Source organism: Podarcis vaucheri (genome assembly GCF_965113315.1).
Source record: "Podarcis vaucheri genome assembly, chromosome: 5".
Taxonomy (NCBI): domain Eukaryota; kingdom Metazoa; phylum Chordata; class Lepidosauria; order Squamata; family Lacertidae; genus Podarcis; species Podarcis vaucheri.
This window is the reverse complement of record NC_138763.1, coordinates 80,528,174-80,547,051: the sequence shown is the minus strand read 5'-3', so window position 1 is coordinate 80,547,051 and position 18,878 is coordinate 80,528,174. Positions and strand designations below refer to the sequence as shown.

Genomic DNA, 18,878 nt, shown 5'->3' with positions numbered 1-18,878 from the left:
GAAAAATATAGTGGTACCTCAGCGGAAGCTGTTTGACTTCCAAGGCACGTTCGTAAATCGAAGCCTTTACTTTCAGGTTTTCGGCGTTCGAAAACCGAAACGTTCGACTTCTGAGACACTCAAAAACTGAGGTACCACTGTATTACAATTTTAACTGGGTTCAGCTTCTGAGACACTCAAAAACTGAGGTACCACTGTATTACAACTTTAAGTGGGTTCACATTAGAGATCCACATCTGTTCCACTTGCATCCGGCTTGCAAGCTTCCCATAGGCATCTAGTTGGCCACTGTAAGAATAAGATGCTGGACTAACTGGGCCTTTGGTCTGATCTAGCAGGGCTAGATTCATTTATTTTATTATTACATTTAGATTCCACCCTTCCTCCAAGCAGTTCAAGGCATTGTACATGACTCTCCCCCTTCCCATTGTATCCTCACGACAAGCCTGCGAGGTAGAGCAGGCTGAGAGATCGTGACTGGCCCAAGATCACCCCGTGAGCTTCATGGCTGAGTGGGGCTTTGAACCTGGGTCTTCTAGATCTCAGTTCAGCACTCTAACATTTGAGGTGTACACTTGATGCTTCCCGTTCCCTGTTATTTTATACCATGGTGTTGCAACATTAGAGATAGACTTGATGGTTTCTGTATTTTGTAACTCATTAGAGTAAGAAGTAGGAAGAAACTGTAACAGTTTGAACTGGTTGGTCTAGTAGTAGAATAATGCTGATTATTTGTATGTGATTTGCTGAAAACTCCAATCTGAGTCTGGAATTACAGGTGATACTCTATGCAGCATCTAACTGGGCTTTGAACATATCACCGTTTTCTTTCAGCATTAAACTAATGAGGCTCCTTCATTTGTCTTTTCTCTTGACTAAAGCTGCCTTCTGCAAAATTTGGCAGACAGTCAAAATATTGACTAAACAGTGACGGGATTCTCAGTATATACAGTCTGTCTCCAGGAGACCACAGGAGTCAGTGGGGATGGTGTGTGTGTGTGTGTGTGTGTGTGTGTGTGTGTGAGAGAGAGAGAGAGAGAGAGAGAGAGAGAGAGATGAACCTGCTGTAGACTGAACATTTACTACTGTAGAGCCTGCATTTTACACATCCTAGTCTTGCTGAAATTGAAGCAGTTGTAATTCAATCTACTCCACACCATTTCTCTTCATGGGCCTTGTTCCAGAACAATGCATCACTCGGGCTTTGCTCCATTTACCCCCCCAAAAGCCATACATTGTCCTGACTATATAAAATCCTAGGCACAGAGTTGAGATGCAGGAAGCACCTCCAAGATATATTCACCCAGACAACTTTTTTAGAAGACGTAGCACAACATGAAGGCCACCCATCATCTTGGCGATCTTTCAACAAACTTAACAGCTGGTGCATGTCGGGGCAAGAGATGTGATATGTTTTGGAAATACTTTATTAAACATTTGCCGTAGCCAGGTCAGAGATTTTAGGTCATCTCATCATCTGGTCAATCTCCTTGAGGACCCAACACTTAAAAAAGCGAAATGAAATACCATCATTCACCCCCATCCCCACTCTGAATAAGTGTCACTTGTTTGTATAGCTTTTTTGTATCTGATTAGATCAATACAAAGTTTAACTTTCTGCCATTGCTGGTGGGTTTTGACTTTGTGATCTGGCAATCAAAGTATTTTCTAAAAGGCCTGAAGCTGTTACAACATTCTCTCCACCACACGGGGAAGAGTCCAGCTCGTTTGGAATTATGAGGAGTGGAAGGGTGTCAAATTGATCAGCACTCCTTGTCTTGTCAGCAGGGGAAGAGAGATTTCTAGGACCAATGCACAGTTCATCATATTGTCCTTTCCGGGTGGGGGGGGGTAGATAGGAAGGTGCAGAGGATAATGAGGAGTAATTGCCACTCCTTTTTAACCCTTCCCATTCAGCAGTTCCAGCTACCTTTTTTTTAAAAAAAAAGAAAAAGCCTTTGAGTAGTCTGCTCTAGCAGCAACTGATCTTGCTTAGCTAGACAGAGGCGGTGGCTGCTAGAAAACTTAATTCAGTAGCAGATATAACTGCTAAATAGTACCGTATTTTTTGCTCTATAAGACTCACTTTTTCCCTCCTAAAAAGTAAGGGGAAATGTGTGTGCATCTTACGGAGCAAATGCAGGCTGCGCAGCTATCACAGAAGCCAGAACAGCAAGAGGGATTGCTGCTTTCACTGCGCAGCAATCCCTCTTGCTGTTCTGGCTTCTGAGATTCATAATACTTTTTTTCTCGTTTTTCTCCTCCAAAAACTAGGTGCGTCTTGTGGTCTGGTGCATCTTATACAGCGAAAAATATGGTATTTTGTTGATGTGGAGCAACAACAGATGCAGCTATTTGTCTTCCTCCCAGTCTAAGAGAATTCCAGTCCTTGGAGTCCCTTCTCTTTTAGGTCAGAAGGATGACTGTGAATCCGGACAGTAATTTAATTTTACTTTATCATTATCAAAAGCCATTTCTCTGCGTAGCATCCTAAAATAAATTTAGGAAACCATGTTTTAAATTATTTAATGTACTTCAAAACTGAGAATAGACAACACACCATAATATACACTTAACATTGTGACACATATATGTACATGTATTCATGGAATGGGGTTTATTTTGCAGAAGGGAACCATAGGCCTAGACTGCTTGGGGGACATTCCCACTATCCATCCTTCTTCCTTCCAGGAAACCATGCATTAATTAGGAGCAGGAGTGGTGAGAGAATTTGGGACTAGACAGATACTTTAAGGCAGGGGGAGTCATCGTGGTTCCCTCCAGATGTTGTTGGACTGCAACTGCTTTGATTAACTGACCATTGGTCTTGATAGAACTTGATGGAAGTTAGAGCCCAACAACATCTAGAGAGCATCACATTGTCTACCTTTGCTTTAAAGTATTCACCTAGATGAAGACTTTGGTCATCATCTCTTGTGAGTCCTTGATAAATTGTCTCCTCCTTTACTTTGTATTTTAACAGGAGAATAGTTGTAACTAATTCCCTGAAGATGAGTGTTATTCTAAATGTGTTCACATTTCATTTTGTCCTTGATCAGACTTTTTGTACTTGATAATATTATAACATTTATTCTGCACCTGAGTCATTTTCCACATTTTCTTTCTATTTTTCTGTGATGGAGGTGTGTTCTTCCTTTTTGAATCATCTACCTGACAAAGACTCAAGTCATTCCCATAACAATCTGCTTCTTTGCATATAAATAAACCCACCCATCTTCCATCCTCTCAGCCTAAACATTTTCTCACCCACTCCCTTTCTGGAGTCCCAGGAAACTAGAATCCAGCCATCATCTGCTGGGTCCTAATAACCTACAATTTCCACTTCTATCCTCCTTCCTGCATGCCCAAACAGACAAAAATTAAAAACGAAATCTTCTCAGGGTAGATTCAATAAGTACTCCACTCAGTTCTGGACTGGATTGGCAGGGGAGAGGTCTTAGCAAATGCACACATAGACTTTTCGCTGTTGAAGTGTGAGGGGAACACAGTCCAGGTAGAGCTGTCCATTGTTCTTTTGACAAATATATCGAGACAATACTTGCAACATGTGAGTCTTCAAAGTCATGCCATTTCTGCACTGTCCAATAGAAGTGTAAGCACAATCGCTTTGCACACTAACAGATCAATGTCAGCAAAAGTACTCATTCGGCTGTCCCTCTGCCTTTGGTATTGCTTCTGAGTCCACACTCGACCTGGCAGAGAGCAACCGATTGGATTCGTCAGGTGTGTGTCTAGTCAAGTATTCACCTTCCATTCCTTTTGCTTTGGCGCCTGGAGAGAGGCTTTCAAAGGTGACGTAAGAGTCCTGGATTTCCTTGGGTTTCCGGGTGAAGCATTTTTTGCAGCGCCGTTTCAGCGCCCCGCAACACACCACTAACGTCAGAGGGACGGCAATGACACAGGCCACGCTGATGACCACAACATTGATAAGTTTCTGGGTTCCACCTGCACTAGCTACTTCATCTGTGGAAAAGATGATGCACTGCTCTTTCCTGGGAATCAGCCCTTTCACACAGACACACACTATATATTTGGTCTTCGGCATCAAGCCATTGATAGTGATCTTGGTCTTACCTGGCTCCACATTGATTCTACGCATGTCCCTTTCTCCAAAGATCGCATAAAGGATGCTGAAGACGGTTGTGTTCTTGGCTTGAGGAGCTTTCCATGCCAAGGAGACACTGTGGTCAGTATCTCCTATGACTCTGACAGACCTCACAATGCGCTCTGGTTCCTGTTGGGCAGTAGGCGGACTCGCTAAGAGATTTCTTGGGTTGTTGATCATATTTAGTGCCTGATCTCGAAGTGCTAGGTTCCCTTCTGTGTTGGCACGAATGGACCGAGCACCCATGGTAGGGGAAGTTGACGTGGTGATCACGTACCTGGCTACCAAATTGTCGTTGTAAGCCGCTGCTTCCATCCCACTCACTCTTCCATTCCATGTCCCTTTTGAGTTTGTGGTGGGGTCATCTGTGCTTTCTGAATCAGTGATGATAAGGGAGATGAAAGCTTCTGTTGCTCCCAAGAAGTTTTTTGCTTTGCATATATATTCTCCAGAATCAAGGTAAGAAACGACAGGCAAGCCTAGAATAGACCAGCTCATTCCATCGCTGGAAATTTCTTGGTGCACTGGAAGGAAGAAACAGGATGAAATTCAGCAAAACAGACTGCTTAGATTCCATTCCCCCCTCTTTTAGATAATCATTTCATTACCTAAAAGTTATCATTGTTCTGATAACTTCATTGGATTTCTACTGAATTAGGACATTAGTTCATCTTTTTCTTTTTTCTTTTTAAAGGTAAAGGACCCCTGGACGGTTAAGTCCAGTCAAAGGCTGATGCTGGCTTAGTCATGTGTCCAATCAAAGGTGGCTATTGGGTTGCGGGTTGCTTTCAGGCCAAGGGAGCCAGCGTTTGTCCACAGACAGCTTTCTGGGTCATGTGGTCTGCATTACTAAACCGCTTGTGATACAACAGAACACCAGAGCGCACGGAAATGCTGTTTACCTTCCCACCACAGCATTACCTATCTATCTACTTGCACTGGAGTGCTTTTGAACTGCTAGGGTGGCAGGACTTCCGGGTTAGCGCCATTGGCGAATGGCGGAGTTCCTCCAACCGGAGGAACTGGCTCTGTGGAAACTGGGTCTTCCCGCCGCGGCGAAGGTGGGGACCTGCTAGAAATCCCAGGCGGAGGAAGCCTGGAAACATGGGGTTCAGCAGGACACCCTACGCACCGGGAACCCCATTTTGGGGCTCTGGAGTGAAGTGGGGTGAGCGGCGCAGTGCTGTGAACTGATTGCTACTTTCATGGAGTGAAGCCACACAGCCATTGCCGGAGAGCGCAGACTTTTTCCTGTAGACAATTGGATTTAAAACAAGTACCCGTGAGTAGAAACGGAAAATTGGGTCAAGAAAGATCTTAATTTGGCACCGAAGCGGGAAGGTTCAAAATAGGAAGTCCGCCTTCTGCTTTTTGTACATAGACTGAAGCAAAAACCTTGTAAGCTAAAGCCTGGAAAGTCATTTAAAAAGTTTAAATTTCCTTCATTTATAATTACTGAAACCCCCTTGGAAGCAGGAGAAAAGGGGGAAACTTTGTTTAACGCCTGCAGGAGAGGGAGTGAAGAAAGGTAAGTTTCCACCGTCTCTAACCTGGGAACGGGTTGTCAGAGACAGAAATTCTTGGAGAGGTTCATTGACTGTGAATGGAATACTTTGACAGATAGCTAAAGAAGAGAAATAAATTGATTCCAATGTTGCCTTCTGCATTCTAAAGAAATAAAATATCTGAAAAATGAAAGTAATTTTCCTTTATTGGACTTGCCTTAAAAAAAATTTATACAAATAGAAATTGTCTCCTCTAGAGGGAGCTTGCTAAATTGTTGCTGCAGTCTACGTGAGGACTCTACAGCTGTCAGATTAAGATCGTGGGACCAGTCCTTTTTGACCTTGACTAAATATGAGCTGGGAGGAAGTTTTGGTGCCTGCTTTATGCAAGACAAGTGCCTTGCTGGAACAGATGCATGAGAAGATGGATTTGATGAATGAGAAAATGGATTTGATGACTGTTGTGGTTAATAACTGTGGACAAACAGGGAATATTGATATAGAAACTATTCAGGGACCAACTCAGGAACCTGTACTGATGGGGCAAGTGCAGAAGATAATGGAGGAGGTTGCGGTTGCACCTCAAATAATACAAATGGAGAGACCCGAGGCCCTACAGGAGCATAAGGCGCTGTCTTTGAAGATTGAAGTTGGAGTCGGCCAGGGGGAGTCTGGAGCTGAGGAGGTTAACTTTGGAGAGACCTCAAAATATGTTTTTAAATATGTTTTGGACTATATTGATGACTGTGGGGAGTGGGACTCTGGGGAATGGGCTGGTTGGATGAAGGGAGACGAAGATAATTTTGGGTTGGAATCCCCCAGAGACCTACTCCCAATGAGAAAGGAAAGAAACTAAGAAAGAGACCAACAAAAGACAAGGAAAAGTGCAAGTATAAACAAGAAGAAGATCTGCAGAAGGGACATGGAAGAGACTTAAGGGCCTCGGACATTAGATTACCATGTTGATGGACTAGATGGAATGGACAGTAAGGACTGACACAACCCGAGACCAGGAAGAAGAGACGTTGGATGAAGATTGGAAGAAAATTTATAAAGATTTTTTTCCCCCTAGGGAATTAGCCTAAAATTAATGAACATTAGGGAAAATGTTGGAATGAAACTATATGACTCTAGTAGAAAAGATATCAGGAGTTATGTATAATCGAGTATTAAGCGTTAAGCTCTAAAGTATTTTTTGGTAAGATAAGGTTAAATAACTTAAGGTAATTTGAATAACAGAATATGGGGAAAGGATGGAAAGAATTTCTTGAGTTAATTAATAGGTTAAATTGTTAAGATAAATTGTTTAGTAAAAATTGAGAAAGATGGAAAGAATTTGCTGAAATAATCAATCAAACTAGAATACAAAAAGGGAGGTGTGAGGAGGTCAATGAAACAAGCAAATGGAAGTTAAAGATATGTAATATGGGATTTGTGTCTTTTCCCCCCCTTCTTTTTTATCTTTTTGCTGTATTGTTGCATTGGTTTTTATGTCTTGGTGTTTTTTTCTTGTTGTTTTTTTTTCCTTTGTATCGTAGTGTTGTTTTTAATTCTTTTTTTTTTCTTTTCTGTAATTTTGAAATTATGAATAAATATTATTTTTTTAAAAAAGTGAACTGCTAGGCTGGCAGGAGCAGGGACAGAGCAATGGGAATTCACCCCATCGTGGGGATTTGAACCACCAACCTTCTGATCAGTAAGCCCAAGAGTCTCAGTGGTTTAGACCACAGTGCCACCTGAGTCCTGCAGTTTCCTTTACCTAGTCCATCTAGATCAGTGATGCATGTAATGACTGAAAGCAGCTCTCCTGAGTTTCAAACAGGAAGTACTTTGCATCCCTACCTGGTGTTTTTGAGGAATGAACCTGGGACTTTCTACTTGCAAAGTGTGTGTTCTACTACTGAACTACGGCTGTTAACATCAAAGTACATCAGATCAGAATAGATTTTACAGTGATATCATTCTTAAGATGATAGCCCAGTTGAGACCAGAAGAGATGCTCTGCTTGGTTGGACAAACTTCTATCTGCTCCGCCCTGAACGCTTGAGCAAAAGTTGTAGACATTACTCAAGTGAGCTTAGGAACAACCATAGCGTGGCAAGAACATCCCTCTGTTTAAGAACCGCCTTGCTAACTAGAACCAGTGTGGTCCAGCAATCTTTTCCCAATAGCAATCTTTTTCCAATCTTTTTCCATTTGTCTCCAGAATCCGATTACCAGATATATACCAGATATATACCCCTCCCCCCGCCCAGGACATGGAGGCTTCCCTTTAGTTACAATGGCTAACATCCATTGATAGACCCATTATCCATGCAGTTGTAGAATCCTTTTAAAAGCCATCTCTAAGCTAGTGTCCAAAAGTCCATTCACACTGTGTGAAGAAGTGCTTCCATTTATTCAGTTCCCAGTGAGTCCCAGTGTTAATAAAAAGACCATTCCTGCAACCATTCTTGGAGCACCATCATTTAATAAACCTCAACCATGTCCCACTGAAAATCCTCAGATGCTTTTGCCTTCCCTTAAAGGGAAACTGCTCTGAATATATGACCATATCAGTTGCCGCTGTTTATAGCAGGATTGGGGTACCTGTGCTGTGGTCCTCCAAGTGTTGTAAGATTCCTGTTACCAGCATGACAGTGGTCAGGGATGATAGGAGGTATAGCCCAACAACATCTAGATGGCCACAAGTTCCCCATCCCTAGTGTATTTCTAAAGAAGTCTAATTAGGGCCCCATGGTATCTTTTGACATAAGAACAGGATGCCTTTGAAGATGCAAGATGCTAATGCAATTTAAAGTATATCTTTAAACCATGACCTGAGCAGCAGGCTTGGACTACAATCCTATACCCATTTACATGAGAATAATCACCATTAAATTAACAAGGTCTTATTTCTGAGTAGGCATGTGCAGGATTGTAGCTGCATAGCTCAAGAAATCATCTGCCCTTGGAGCAGATTGTTTCTGCTGACTTTAAATGCTGTTGTGCTGCTTATGTTGGTTTCTAGGCAGTGAACCACATCAATAGATTTTTAATGTCTCAATTAATGTTCCAATGGCTTAATTGAACATGGCTTGAACTTGATGCAAACTGCCCAAAGGACTTTGTTGAATGTTCTAACAAATTATTTAGCAGAACTAAAGGTAAAGGACCTCTGGATGGTTAAGCCCAGTCAAACGTGACTATGGGGTTGTGGCGCTCATCCCTCTTTCAAACTGAGAGAGCTGACGTTTGTCCACAGGCAACTTCCCAGGTCATGTGGCCAGCATGACTAAACTGCTTCTGGTGCTACAGAATCCGGTGACAGAAACCAGAATGCATGGAAATGCTGTTTACCTTCCTGCTGCAGTGGTACCTATTTATCTACTTGCACTGGCATGCTTTTGAACTGCTAGGTTGGCAGGAGCAACAGGAACTCACCCCCTCGCACGGATTCAAATCGCCGACCTTCTGATTGGCAAGCCCAAGGGGCTCAGTGGTTTAGACCACAGCGCCACCTCCGTCCCATTTACCTACTTAGCAGGATCCTTTAGGGACACCATACGATTACACTCTTCTTTACAAACCACAGTCACAGGGCCTGCAACCGAGAAAGGAAAACCTACCTGTGCCATTTAGAGGGTTTCCATCAGCCCTCCTCCAGCTTAGCTCAGGAATGGGCACTCCTGTGGTGCCGCAGCGCAGAAGCACGGTGCTTCCCAGTATGGTCCTCACTTTGGCGACAGATGTGTGCACGGCGGGACTCTGACACTTCCGCAGTTCAACCTGGCTGAAGAAAACTCCAGCCAAGCTCCGGGGAGTGAAGCATTTCAGTCTGGATTCAATGAACGCTACGTTGGGGGACTGGAAATTGAGGAAGTGGACCATTTCGTAGAGGCTGCAGTCGCACGTCCAAGGATTGTCCTGCAAACCTGGGAAGAGAAGGAAGCGTGTGTCACTAGCCCAAAAATGGAAAACAGATAAGGTACCAACAAAAGAAGAATGGCATATTAAACTGTTAGAATGTGTGGAGCTTGCAGGAATGACCACTGGAATAAGAAATGTAAATGATTAAGGATATAAGGAGGACTGGATATTGTTTACTGAATATATGAAAAAGTATTATAAGCAAACAATCTACCTAGCAGGATGGTAAGATTTTCAGCAGTGTAAGAAATAAATAAAGTTTATAAAAGTAGTTACAATAGATGGGGTGAACCAACAAAACATGGGGAAAAGAAATAAAAGGAACCATGGAAGGAGAGGGGAGGAAGTTGGGTAAGGAATGTTTTTTTGTCTATTTTTAGACATTTTAAATTGCAGCCTCTATTTTATTTCAGAGATTCTTTTCTTATTGTGTTCTTTTTGTCCATATTTCGCTGACATGGAATTATACCAGAAATGCAAATAATTAAAATTATAAAATGGAAGGGGCTGCTGGGTCAGCTTTGAGGCCTGTCTCATCCAAAATCAGGTGCCTATGGGACTCCCACAAACAGGACCAAGTGCAACAGCATTCTCCCTAAACTTAGATGTAGTTACTTCTCTTAATTTATCATTTTCCCCATCTTAAATTGAGTTTTCCGCATTTCCACAGCAATCTGCATTAAAAAAAAAAAAATTCCTCATCCAAATCACATTTTTGTGCAAATTTCTCCTGAGAAACACACTGGACTCAGCTGCATTAGTAAAGAAAAAGCACTTTATATGAGTTATAACACTGTGACACCAGATGGCACTGTTAAGATCTTTTGCCAACAAGATTTCCCTTTACGAATTTTACAATGCGTTTAACTGCATGGCTTTTTTGATGTGTCTAGATCCAGCCACTGTTGAATGCAATCCTGCCTAATATACACATTTTTGCAAACCAATGTTCCCCAATATAGTGAATGCTATTTTCACCAAAATCTGCATCACACAAACACAGACAGACAGAGAGAGAGCGCTAGCTTACGCTTATATACATTTTTGCACACATTACATGACTGGAAAACTACACTGCAAAAATTCAGAAAAGTGCCATTTTCAAAGAATGGCTGTGTTTGAGTTTGAATATTGTTTCAGAAAGTGCTTCAGAAAGCAAATTTCTCCTCCACCCTTAAGCATAGTAAATTATATACCCTAAAAAGGTAATCCAAAGCTGGCCTTGATCTTGCAAATACCGTATTTTCGTCTCATAGGATGCTCCGTCCCATAGGACGCATCTAGTTTTTTTGGGGGGAAATAAAGGGGGGGATATTCCTTTATTTCCCCCCCCCCAAAGCAGGTCGGGGAAACCGAACCAGGTCGAGGAACAGCGGGGTGACGGCACTGTGCCTCCATGCTGTCCCCCGAGCTTGTGGGGCTGGCCGATGTCTGCCCAGCGCGAGGGGCGCTCTGCTTCAGCGGGCCCCGCCCGCCAGGTGGCAGGCTGCTATCCGCAGTGTGGGGAGCCCTGCGGGGAACTCCTGCAGGGCTCCCCACACTGCGGGTGTCTGCCTGGCGCGAGGGGCACTCTGCTTCAGGGCTGCCTAGGCTGCGGATGTGTTCCCGAAGCGCCAGGCGCTCTGCTTTCAGGGCGCCCGGCGCTCCGGGAAGCAGGCTGCTATCCGCAGCCTAGTCATCCCTGTGGGACCTCCCGCAGGGCTGCCTAGGCTGCGGATGTCTTCTTGAAGCCTGGAGAGTGTGCACCGACCCCTCTCGCTCTCCAAGCTTCAGCGAAAGCCTGCATTCGCCCCAGAGGATGCACCCAGATTTCCCCTTCATTGGAGGGGGGGGGAGTGCATCCTATAGGGCGAAAAATACGGTAGGTTCAATATTTAATATATTTAGATTTTGAAGAGTTTTCAGCACACACACATTTTCTGTCCTTGATACAAACGCCTTGGGGTGCAAAAGATGTGCTTCAAAAATGTCCATCTCTGGAATTCTATATTGTTGTTGTTATTTAGTCACATTTTTTCACTCAAGTGCCTCACAGTAACACAGTAAAGTAAAATAGCACGGATATCAAAAATCAGATAATCACACATAATAATACACAAAAACAAAAATATTCATTTGACAATATATTTAAACAGAAAAAGTCCTCCCCACCCCACTTAAAAGATCACCACAACCAAGGCCACTAACATATCTAACTATTCTTCCTATTACCCTCCTATATGTTGGGATATGAGTACTACGCAGCTGCAAACTAGCTCGGTGTTTACATCATATGATGTGGCTAGTCCTGGGAAAGAATGTACCAGGCAGTTCACAGGGCGGTTCACAGAGATTTGTTCTGTGTGTAATATGAGACCTTCCTGTTGCGTTTGTGAAATAAGTCTTACAGAGTTGCTAGGAGGCGACTGAACTGATCGGACATGTTTTTGTACAGCTGTAAAGTCAGAAATAAACCGTAGAAATGTAATAGACTTTCTGACTATCTTCTTTCTCCTGCTGGTATGCAAGGGGAGAAGGGGGTGTGCATCTTCCACCCTGGGGGATGTCGCCTATCAAGATCTACCTGGACTGCAGGGATGCCAGCCAGAGTAGATCACCGGTAAACAAGCCCCGGGAGCCAGGGAGAGGGGCCAGCCTCTCCCAGGGGGGGGCATGTTTTCCAACACTATACTCCAGTAACAGAATGTGCCCCGTCCCCATTCCTATTGCCAAAAATTACACATAGTTTAGTACCTTTTAAGTGCTAGCCAAAGGAACTTCTGTTTACCCAAGATCTTTGATAATATTCAGTTATGCAATTGTAATGTGATTATTTGTTCCTACTTTGGTTAAATGATTTATTTTCCCTATGATGTGATTTGAATGCCACCATGTGGCAGAAAGAGGGCACAAAACATCTAAAATGTTGCCGTTTAGTGTATCTGTGTACTCTCTGGGTTCCTTCGCAGCAAACAGGATGCAACCACAACAAATCATTATCACTCTTCTTTAAACCTGGAGTAGGGTTGCCATACTTCAAACCGTGAAAATCCGGACAGAAATGTTATTGAGGTGTTTTTGGCAAAGTTGATGAGCTTTCTTTTCATTGTTTTGGGGTTTTTTGGCCAAAGTTGTTGAGCTATTTTGGGACTGGCCAAAGTTGTTGAGGTGTATTTTTGGCAAGAAAGAAAATTTAGTGATTTTTAAATCTATTTTTATAGAAAATCGACATGAACCACCATAGGTCCAGATTTTCCCGGACATTTGGGTGATTTCCACCCAGACAGTACTGCCAACCACACTATTCTGGATATGTCCAGGAAAACTGGGATGTATGGTGATCCTAATCTGGAGTAACATAAGAATTTATACAAGGCATCAGGACTGTTGCTATTGAGACTCTTATGCCCCTTCCCTACCTTATCATTGCTGGCTGGACTATTCCTTATCTGCATAACCGGGAAATAAAATTCTCCTATGGTATTCTGTTCAATAATTTGTTGATGCCCACCAAACCACCTTGACACAAACACATCATAAGAAGAGCCTCCCAAATCAGGGCAATGGCCTGTCTAGCAACCTTTTCCAATTGTTGTTGTTGTGGTGGTGGTTGTTATAGTATTTATACCCCACCCATCTGGCTGGGTTTCCTCAGCCACTCTCGGTGACTCCCAGCAGACCAGGTGGTGATGAGATGCCCGCAAGCAGGAGCTGAGTGCAAAAGCATTATCTCCGCCTGTGATTCTAGCAAATGATATTCAGAGGCAAATTGCTTCCAACAGCATAGACAGAAAATAGTCGTTGTGGCAAGTAATAGCCGTATCCTCCACAATTTTTTCTAATCATCTTTTAAAGCCATCTAAGATGGTGGCCATCATTGCCCCTTGTGTGAGGAAATTTAAATGCTTATGCACTTTGCCTCTCCTGGATCTTCCAATACTCAACTTCCTGAGTTCTAGTATTATGAGAGAAAGGTCAAAACTTTCTCTCTACATTCCACATGTCCATGTGCACACACACTATCTTCCTCCTTCATATCATCATCATCATCATCATCACCTCATGTGGCTTTAATATATATATAATTTTTATTAAATTTTCTGTTTTACAACTTGGAATATTCATTTAGACAACATTAAAATATCAATGACTTCCATTCTTCTCTTTCCATGGTTCATTTTGCATAGCATAAATCCCTGCATATTTTAGGTAAATAAACCAGTCAGTATTCCATTATTACTTCCAGCAAAACTTATTTACACATCTGAATTTATCTTAATGCTGCCAACGTTTTCAAATGTACACAATTTCCCCCCATATATTCAATAAACGTTTTCCAATCTTCTTTAAACATTATGTTCTTCTTGTTCTCTTATTCTATAAGTTAGGTCTGCAAGCTGTGCATATTCCATCAGTTTAACATCTTGCAAGTTTGTTTCCTTTTTCCTATGGGAAACCATTTCAGTGCATTCCTATGGGAAACCGTGCTTCGCAAGACGAAAAATTCGCAAGATGAAAAAACTCACAGAATGAATTAATTTCGTCTTGCGAGGCACCACTGTACTCTTTTATCCTTTTACAGGTCCACCACATATGAAAGAACATACCCTTGACCTCGTTGTGTCTCCAGCACTTATCTGATTCAGTCTTGTTCATCTTAGCAAGTCTACTCGGAGTTAAATACCATCTGTAAATCATTTTCAATGATTTCTCATGTGCCTTTACTTGCTGCTGCTGTTTTAAACTGTCTGGGGTTTTTTTTATCTGCACGATTTTACTACTTCTTTTAACATCTTTGTCTGCTCCTGAGCAAGTTTATTGGAAAAGCAGTCTATAAATATCACGGGAGAGGAAGCAAAGATTGTCAAAAGACTGCAGAGGGGGAAATGTGGCAAGCTTGCCTATTTGTTGAAATTACCCTAGTATGTTTCTGCTTTAATTTTTTAGGATAAAAATATCCAGTGCCGGATTCTAAATCTCTTTAGGCTAGCCACATTTCTCCTGATTATCTTCATCACCCAGAGAAAGAATAGTTCAAGATCACAGCTTCTGTGATCCAAAAGACAGATATAGCCCAGAAAGCAGATCGCAATATTATAGCTTCAGCTTGCAGTATGATGTGTTATTGTGTACCCATGTGGTCTGGTTGCCTTCTCCTGTTGCGTGCTTTGTAGCCTCAGGGGCAAAGTGATGTGTTTACAGCACCGACAGTCTCTAGCCTCTAACCATTCTGAAAAGAGTGCTTTGAATTTGCTTCTGCATTCATTTGATGCCCTTCTAATGGCCAATGCACACTTGATGCAAGTCTCTCTCCACAGATGTTGACCCTTGGAATTTCTCCAGGTCAAACAGAGGTTGATTCTGGCCATTCCTCCTTCTCTGCTTCACTCCTTGTTTCTGGTTCTAACCAGCCTTGATTCCTCACCCAAGATCATGAACGACTCTGATATTTGTGGGTAGAGGTTCGGCATGGCAAAGTCACAGCAATGGAAAGGATAACACAAAACCTCGGGGAAGGGTCGATGCTAAAGCACATGCTTTGCACTCAGAAAGCAAGTTCAGTCCCAATCATCTCCACATAAGGGCTGAGAGATATTCCTGTCTGAACCCTTGTTGAGCTATTGCCAGTCATGTACTGAGCTGGATTACTGAGCTAGATTGATCAATGGCATAGCTGTCAACCTTCCCTTTTTTTGTGGGAAATTCCCTTATTCCAGCGCCATTTCCCGCTGCTTCTCGCTCCTATCCCAGATTGTTAGATATCCCGTAGACTGTCCCCAGGACAGGTGAGGCTGCTGATCCCTTAGTTTCAAGGCTCCCCAGGACAGGTGAGGCTGCTGATCCCTTATTTTCAAGGCTCCCCAGGACAGGTGAGGCTGCTGATCCCTTATTTTCGAGGCTGACGATCCCTTATTTTCAAATCTGAAAGTTGACAGCTATGATCAATGGCTTGATTCAGCGGCCTCATTCATATGTCACTATAAGCTAAACAATGTTATACTGGGACTGATCACACCCACTTTGTTCATCCCTGCATAATGCAGCAGCTAAGTGAATATCTGGATTAGGGTGCCATTGGAACTCAGGACCATGGTTTTGACCATGGTTTTCAACCTTTTTTGGGTCCATGGCTCCCCTGACCACCTGCATTCTTTTTGTGGCACCCCTGTGGAGCTCTGGATCCCAGTTATGTCATCCTTTGCCTGCAGAGCTGGCAGCCTCTCACCCCTTTTCGAACACTCTTCCTTTTGGAGTGTTCCCTCTGCCTCCTCTGTTCTCCCTTTTCCATGGGAGTCCTTTGGGCAGCCGAAGGTGCCGCCCCTGGTCTCTGAGCTACCCCCTGCCCCAAATAGAGGTGCCTCCTCCCACTGCCCAAGAGGGGCCTGGGAAGCACCTCCTGGCAAGTCCCAGAGGCTTCATTCACCTGCTGAGCTTGTAGCCAGGGCTGCTGCAACAAACAGCCATGCAAGCCTTTGGGAGACAGAGATGCAAGAGAGCATCAGAGGAAGGAAGGAAGGAAGGAAGGAAGGAAGGAAGGAAGGAAGGAAGGAAGGACAGAGGCCAGTGTTGCCCGCGGCACCCCTGACCATCATTCAAGGCACCCCAGGGTGCCACAGCACACTGGTTGAAAACCACTGGTTGTTCTTTGATTACAGATTGTGATTCAGAAGAAAGACCTTTACTATGACAGTAAAGAGGAAACACTCTGCTAAACCTTGGATTACCATTCTGTGCTGAAAGGGCCAAGGAGGAGCAGATGGAAGAGAGCATTCTTGCATTGTCCCAGAAAGCTATAGTTTGGCTTACCATGATGTGCAAACAAGGAAAGGCAGCTTCCTGTGTCTTTATAAAAGAATCGTCCCCTAGTCTACAGATCATTCCATAAAATGCTGACTGTCAGGCTGTGCAGAAACACTTCGGCATGGAAATATCCCCATACCATTATGCCTGTGGTAAAGTCATGAAGGGTTACTGTACAATGTATCAAAGGATGCAAGCATGTTCTATATGCTTATCTACTATGCAGAGAATTCTTATATTCCTGCATTCCCTAAGATGACCTGCACCTTATGGTGTCTTCAAGGAAAGAAAAGATCAAGAAACAAAACAAGCAAAGACCAGTATACTTTTTAGAAGTATATGAGAAGTTGCTGCTCAGTGATGAAGGAAAGGCAGTGACAGAGGATATAAAGAATGCTGAATTATTAAGTGTCTACCATGCTTCAGATTTTACACACACACACACACACACACACACACGAAAAAGGAGGCAGGGTATGTTATGCTGAGATATGTGGAAATGCTGAATAAATCAATGGCAAGAATGAGCTCTGATCAGGAAAACAAAGGAATGTGTCAATTTGCCAGTTTGACAATATGAATAAAATTCACAATGGCAAGGCCTGTGGATTTTACTGCAGCCTCCTGAAAAAGCCAACCTGCTAAATTTCAGCACAAAGGTAGGTGTTTGGCAGCAACATTTTGCTGTGTTGCTAGCTTTTTCTGAGAGAAAAATGTTGATTTACAATGCCTAAGAGATGGAGCTACAAATCAGGAAGGCCCCAGTTTGAATCTCACCTCTGTCATAAACTTGCCAGGTGGCCTCAGGCAAATCACTCACTTTCAGCCTCAGTCTCCCCTGTCTGCAAGATGAGGAATAATCATATTTGCTTACATGACAGGACGTTGTTACCTTACAACTTGATAATGCATATGATGAAGCACTGAAAATTTGAAAGTGCTATATAAATGTTAAGCCTAGATGGAGGTCGGTGAATGGGCTGGTTGTGAATTGTGCTGAATGCTACCAGAGATCTTTCATAAACTAGACAATCACTTTGTGGCAGATGGTTGCCTAGAGGTTAGTCTGTGCTATGAGTGTGGATGGCAGGAATACTCGAGTGATGGTGAAATTTATATGTGCAAGAGTGCTAAGGATATCTTTGGGAGATGTTACTGTGTGAGGGCAGAGCAGCTTCTATCTCCATTATTTTGTTTAGTTTTGTTTAGTGGCTAATAATGTTTTGTTTAGTGGCTAATAATGTTTCTACATGGAGTTTTCATTTCATTTTCTATATTTGATTTTACTTGATTTTTATGTTTAGGGAATATCTTGTCTCCCTGTTAATCATACTGCTTTAAATGCAGGTCTTTACTGTATCTTGTATTTGATTTTCATTTGCAATGTTTTCTTTTGACATTGTGTAATGTTGGAGCTGGGGAAGAAATGGAGGCAGTGAGAGATTCTACTTCCTTGGGCTCCATGATCACTGCAGATGGTGAAAGCAGTCACGAAATTAAAAGATTCCTGCTTCTTGGGAGGAAAGCAATGACAAACCTAGACAGCATCTTAAAAAGCAGAGACATCACCTTGCTGACAAAGTTCTGTATAGTTAAAGCTATGGTTTTCCCAGTAGTGATGTATGAAAGTGAAAGCTGGACCATAAAGAAAGCTGGACCATAAAGAAGGTTGATTGCCGAAGAATTGATGCTTTTGAATTATGGTGCTGGAGGAGACTCTGGAGAGTCCCATGGACTGCAAGAAGATCAAGCCTATCCATTCTTAAAGAAGACAGCCCTGAGTGCTCACTGGAAGGACAGTTCCTGAAGCTGAGGCTCCAATACTTTGGCCACCTCATGAGAAGAGAAGACTCCCTGGAAAAGACCCTGATGTTGGGAAAGATGGAGGGCACAAGGAGAAGGGGATGACAGAGGACGAGATGGTTGGACAGTGTTCTCAAAGCTACCAGCATGAGTTTGACTAAACTGCGGAAGGCAGTGGAAGACAGAAGTGCCTGGCGTGCTCTGGTCCATGGGGTCACGAAGAGTCGGACACGACTAAATGACTAAACAACAACAATGTTGGAGCCAGCACAATGAGTCCTGCCACCACAACAGGAGTTTCTCCACCTTTCCTTCCCCTGGGCCCCCAAGCAAGGAGGGAGTAGGAGGAGGGAAAAACTAGAATTAGCTGGCTCCACCTATTTTTGGCTCTGTCTCCATATACTGGCATCCTTGCTCAGTGGCGTAGCGTGGGGGGTGCCAGGGGTGCCGGCCGCACCGGCCGCAACATTTTGGGGGGCGTGTTTGGCCGGCCCCCCTCGAGGAAGCGGGAACCTCTCCAAGGCACAGTGTGCCGTCGGTGGAGGAAAAGAGCCGCGCAGCAGCAGCAGCAAAGCCGGGAGGAGGAGGAGGTGGAGCAAGCCTGCTAATTGCTTGCTGGGAATTACCGTAATTTGCGCTCCAAAACACACACTTTTTTGCTCCTAGAAAGGAAGGGAAAATGCCTGTGCGTGTTACAGAGCGAATGCACTCATGCTTGCTTTACAGCCAGGAGGAGGGGGTGGAGCTGAGGAGGA

General features: G+C 43.4%; 1 protein-coding gene across 7 annotated transcripts in view; it reads right to left on the bottom strand.

Moving 5' to 3' along the window:
* Positions 1 to 2,565: 2,565 nt before the first annotated feature.
* Positions 2,566 to 18,878, bottom strand: part of LRIT1 (leucine rich repeat, Ig-like and transmembrane domains 1) — a 28,138-nt gene continuing 11,825 nt past the window's right edge. For 6 of the 7 annotated variants that reach the window (XM_082222389.1, XM_082222394.1, XM_082222392.1 and 3 more), the window contains 2 exons: positions 9,240 to 9,545; positions 2,567 to 4,650 (listed from right to left, as the gene is read on the bottom strand). In XM_082222389.1, the coding sequence (XP_082078515.1) occupies positions 3,650 to 4,650; positions 9,240 to 9,545 (1,307 nt within the window). In that variant the 3' untranslated portion in view covers positions 2,567 to 3,649. Of the gene's footprint in view, positions 4,651 to 9,239; positions 9,546 to 18,878 lie in introns of all 7 variants that reach the window. The other variant, XM_082222388.1, reaches the window with a different exon arrangement.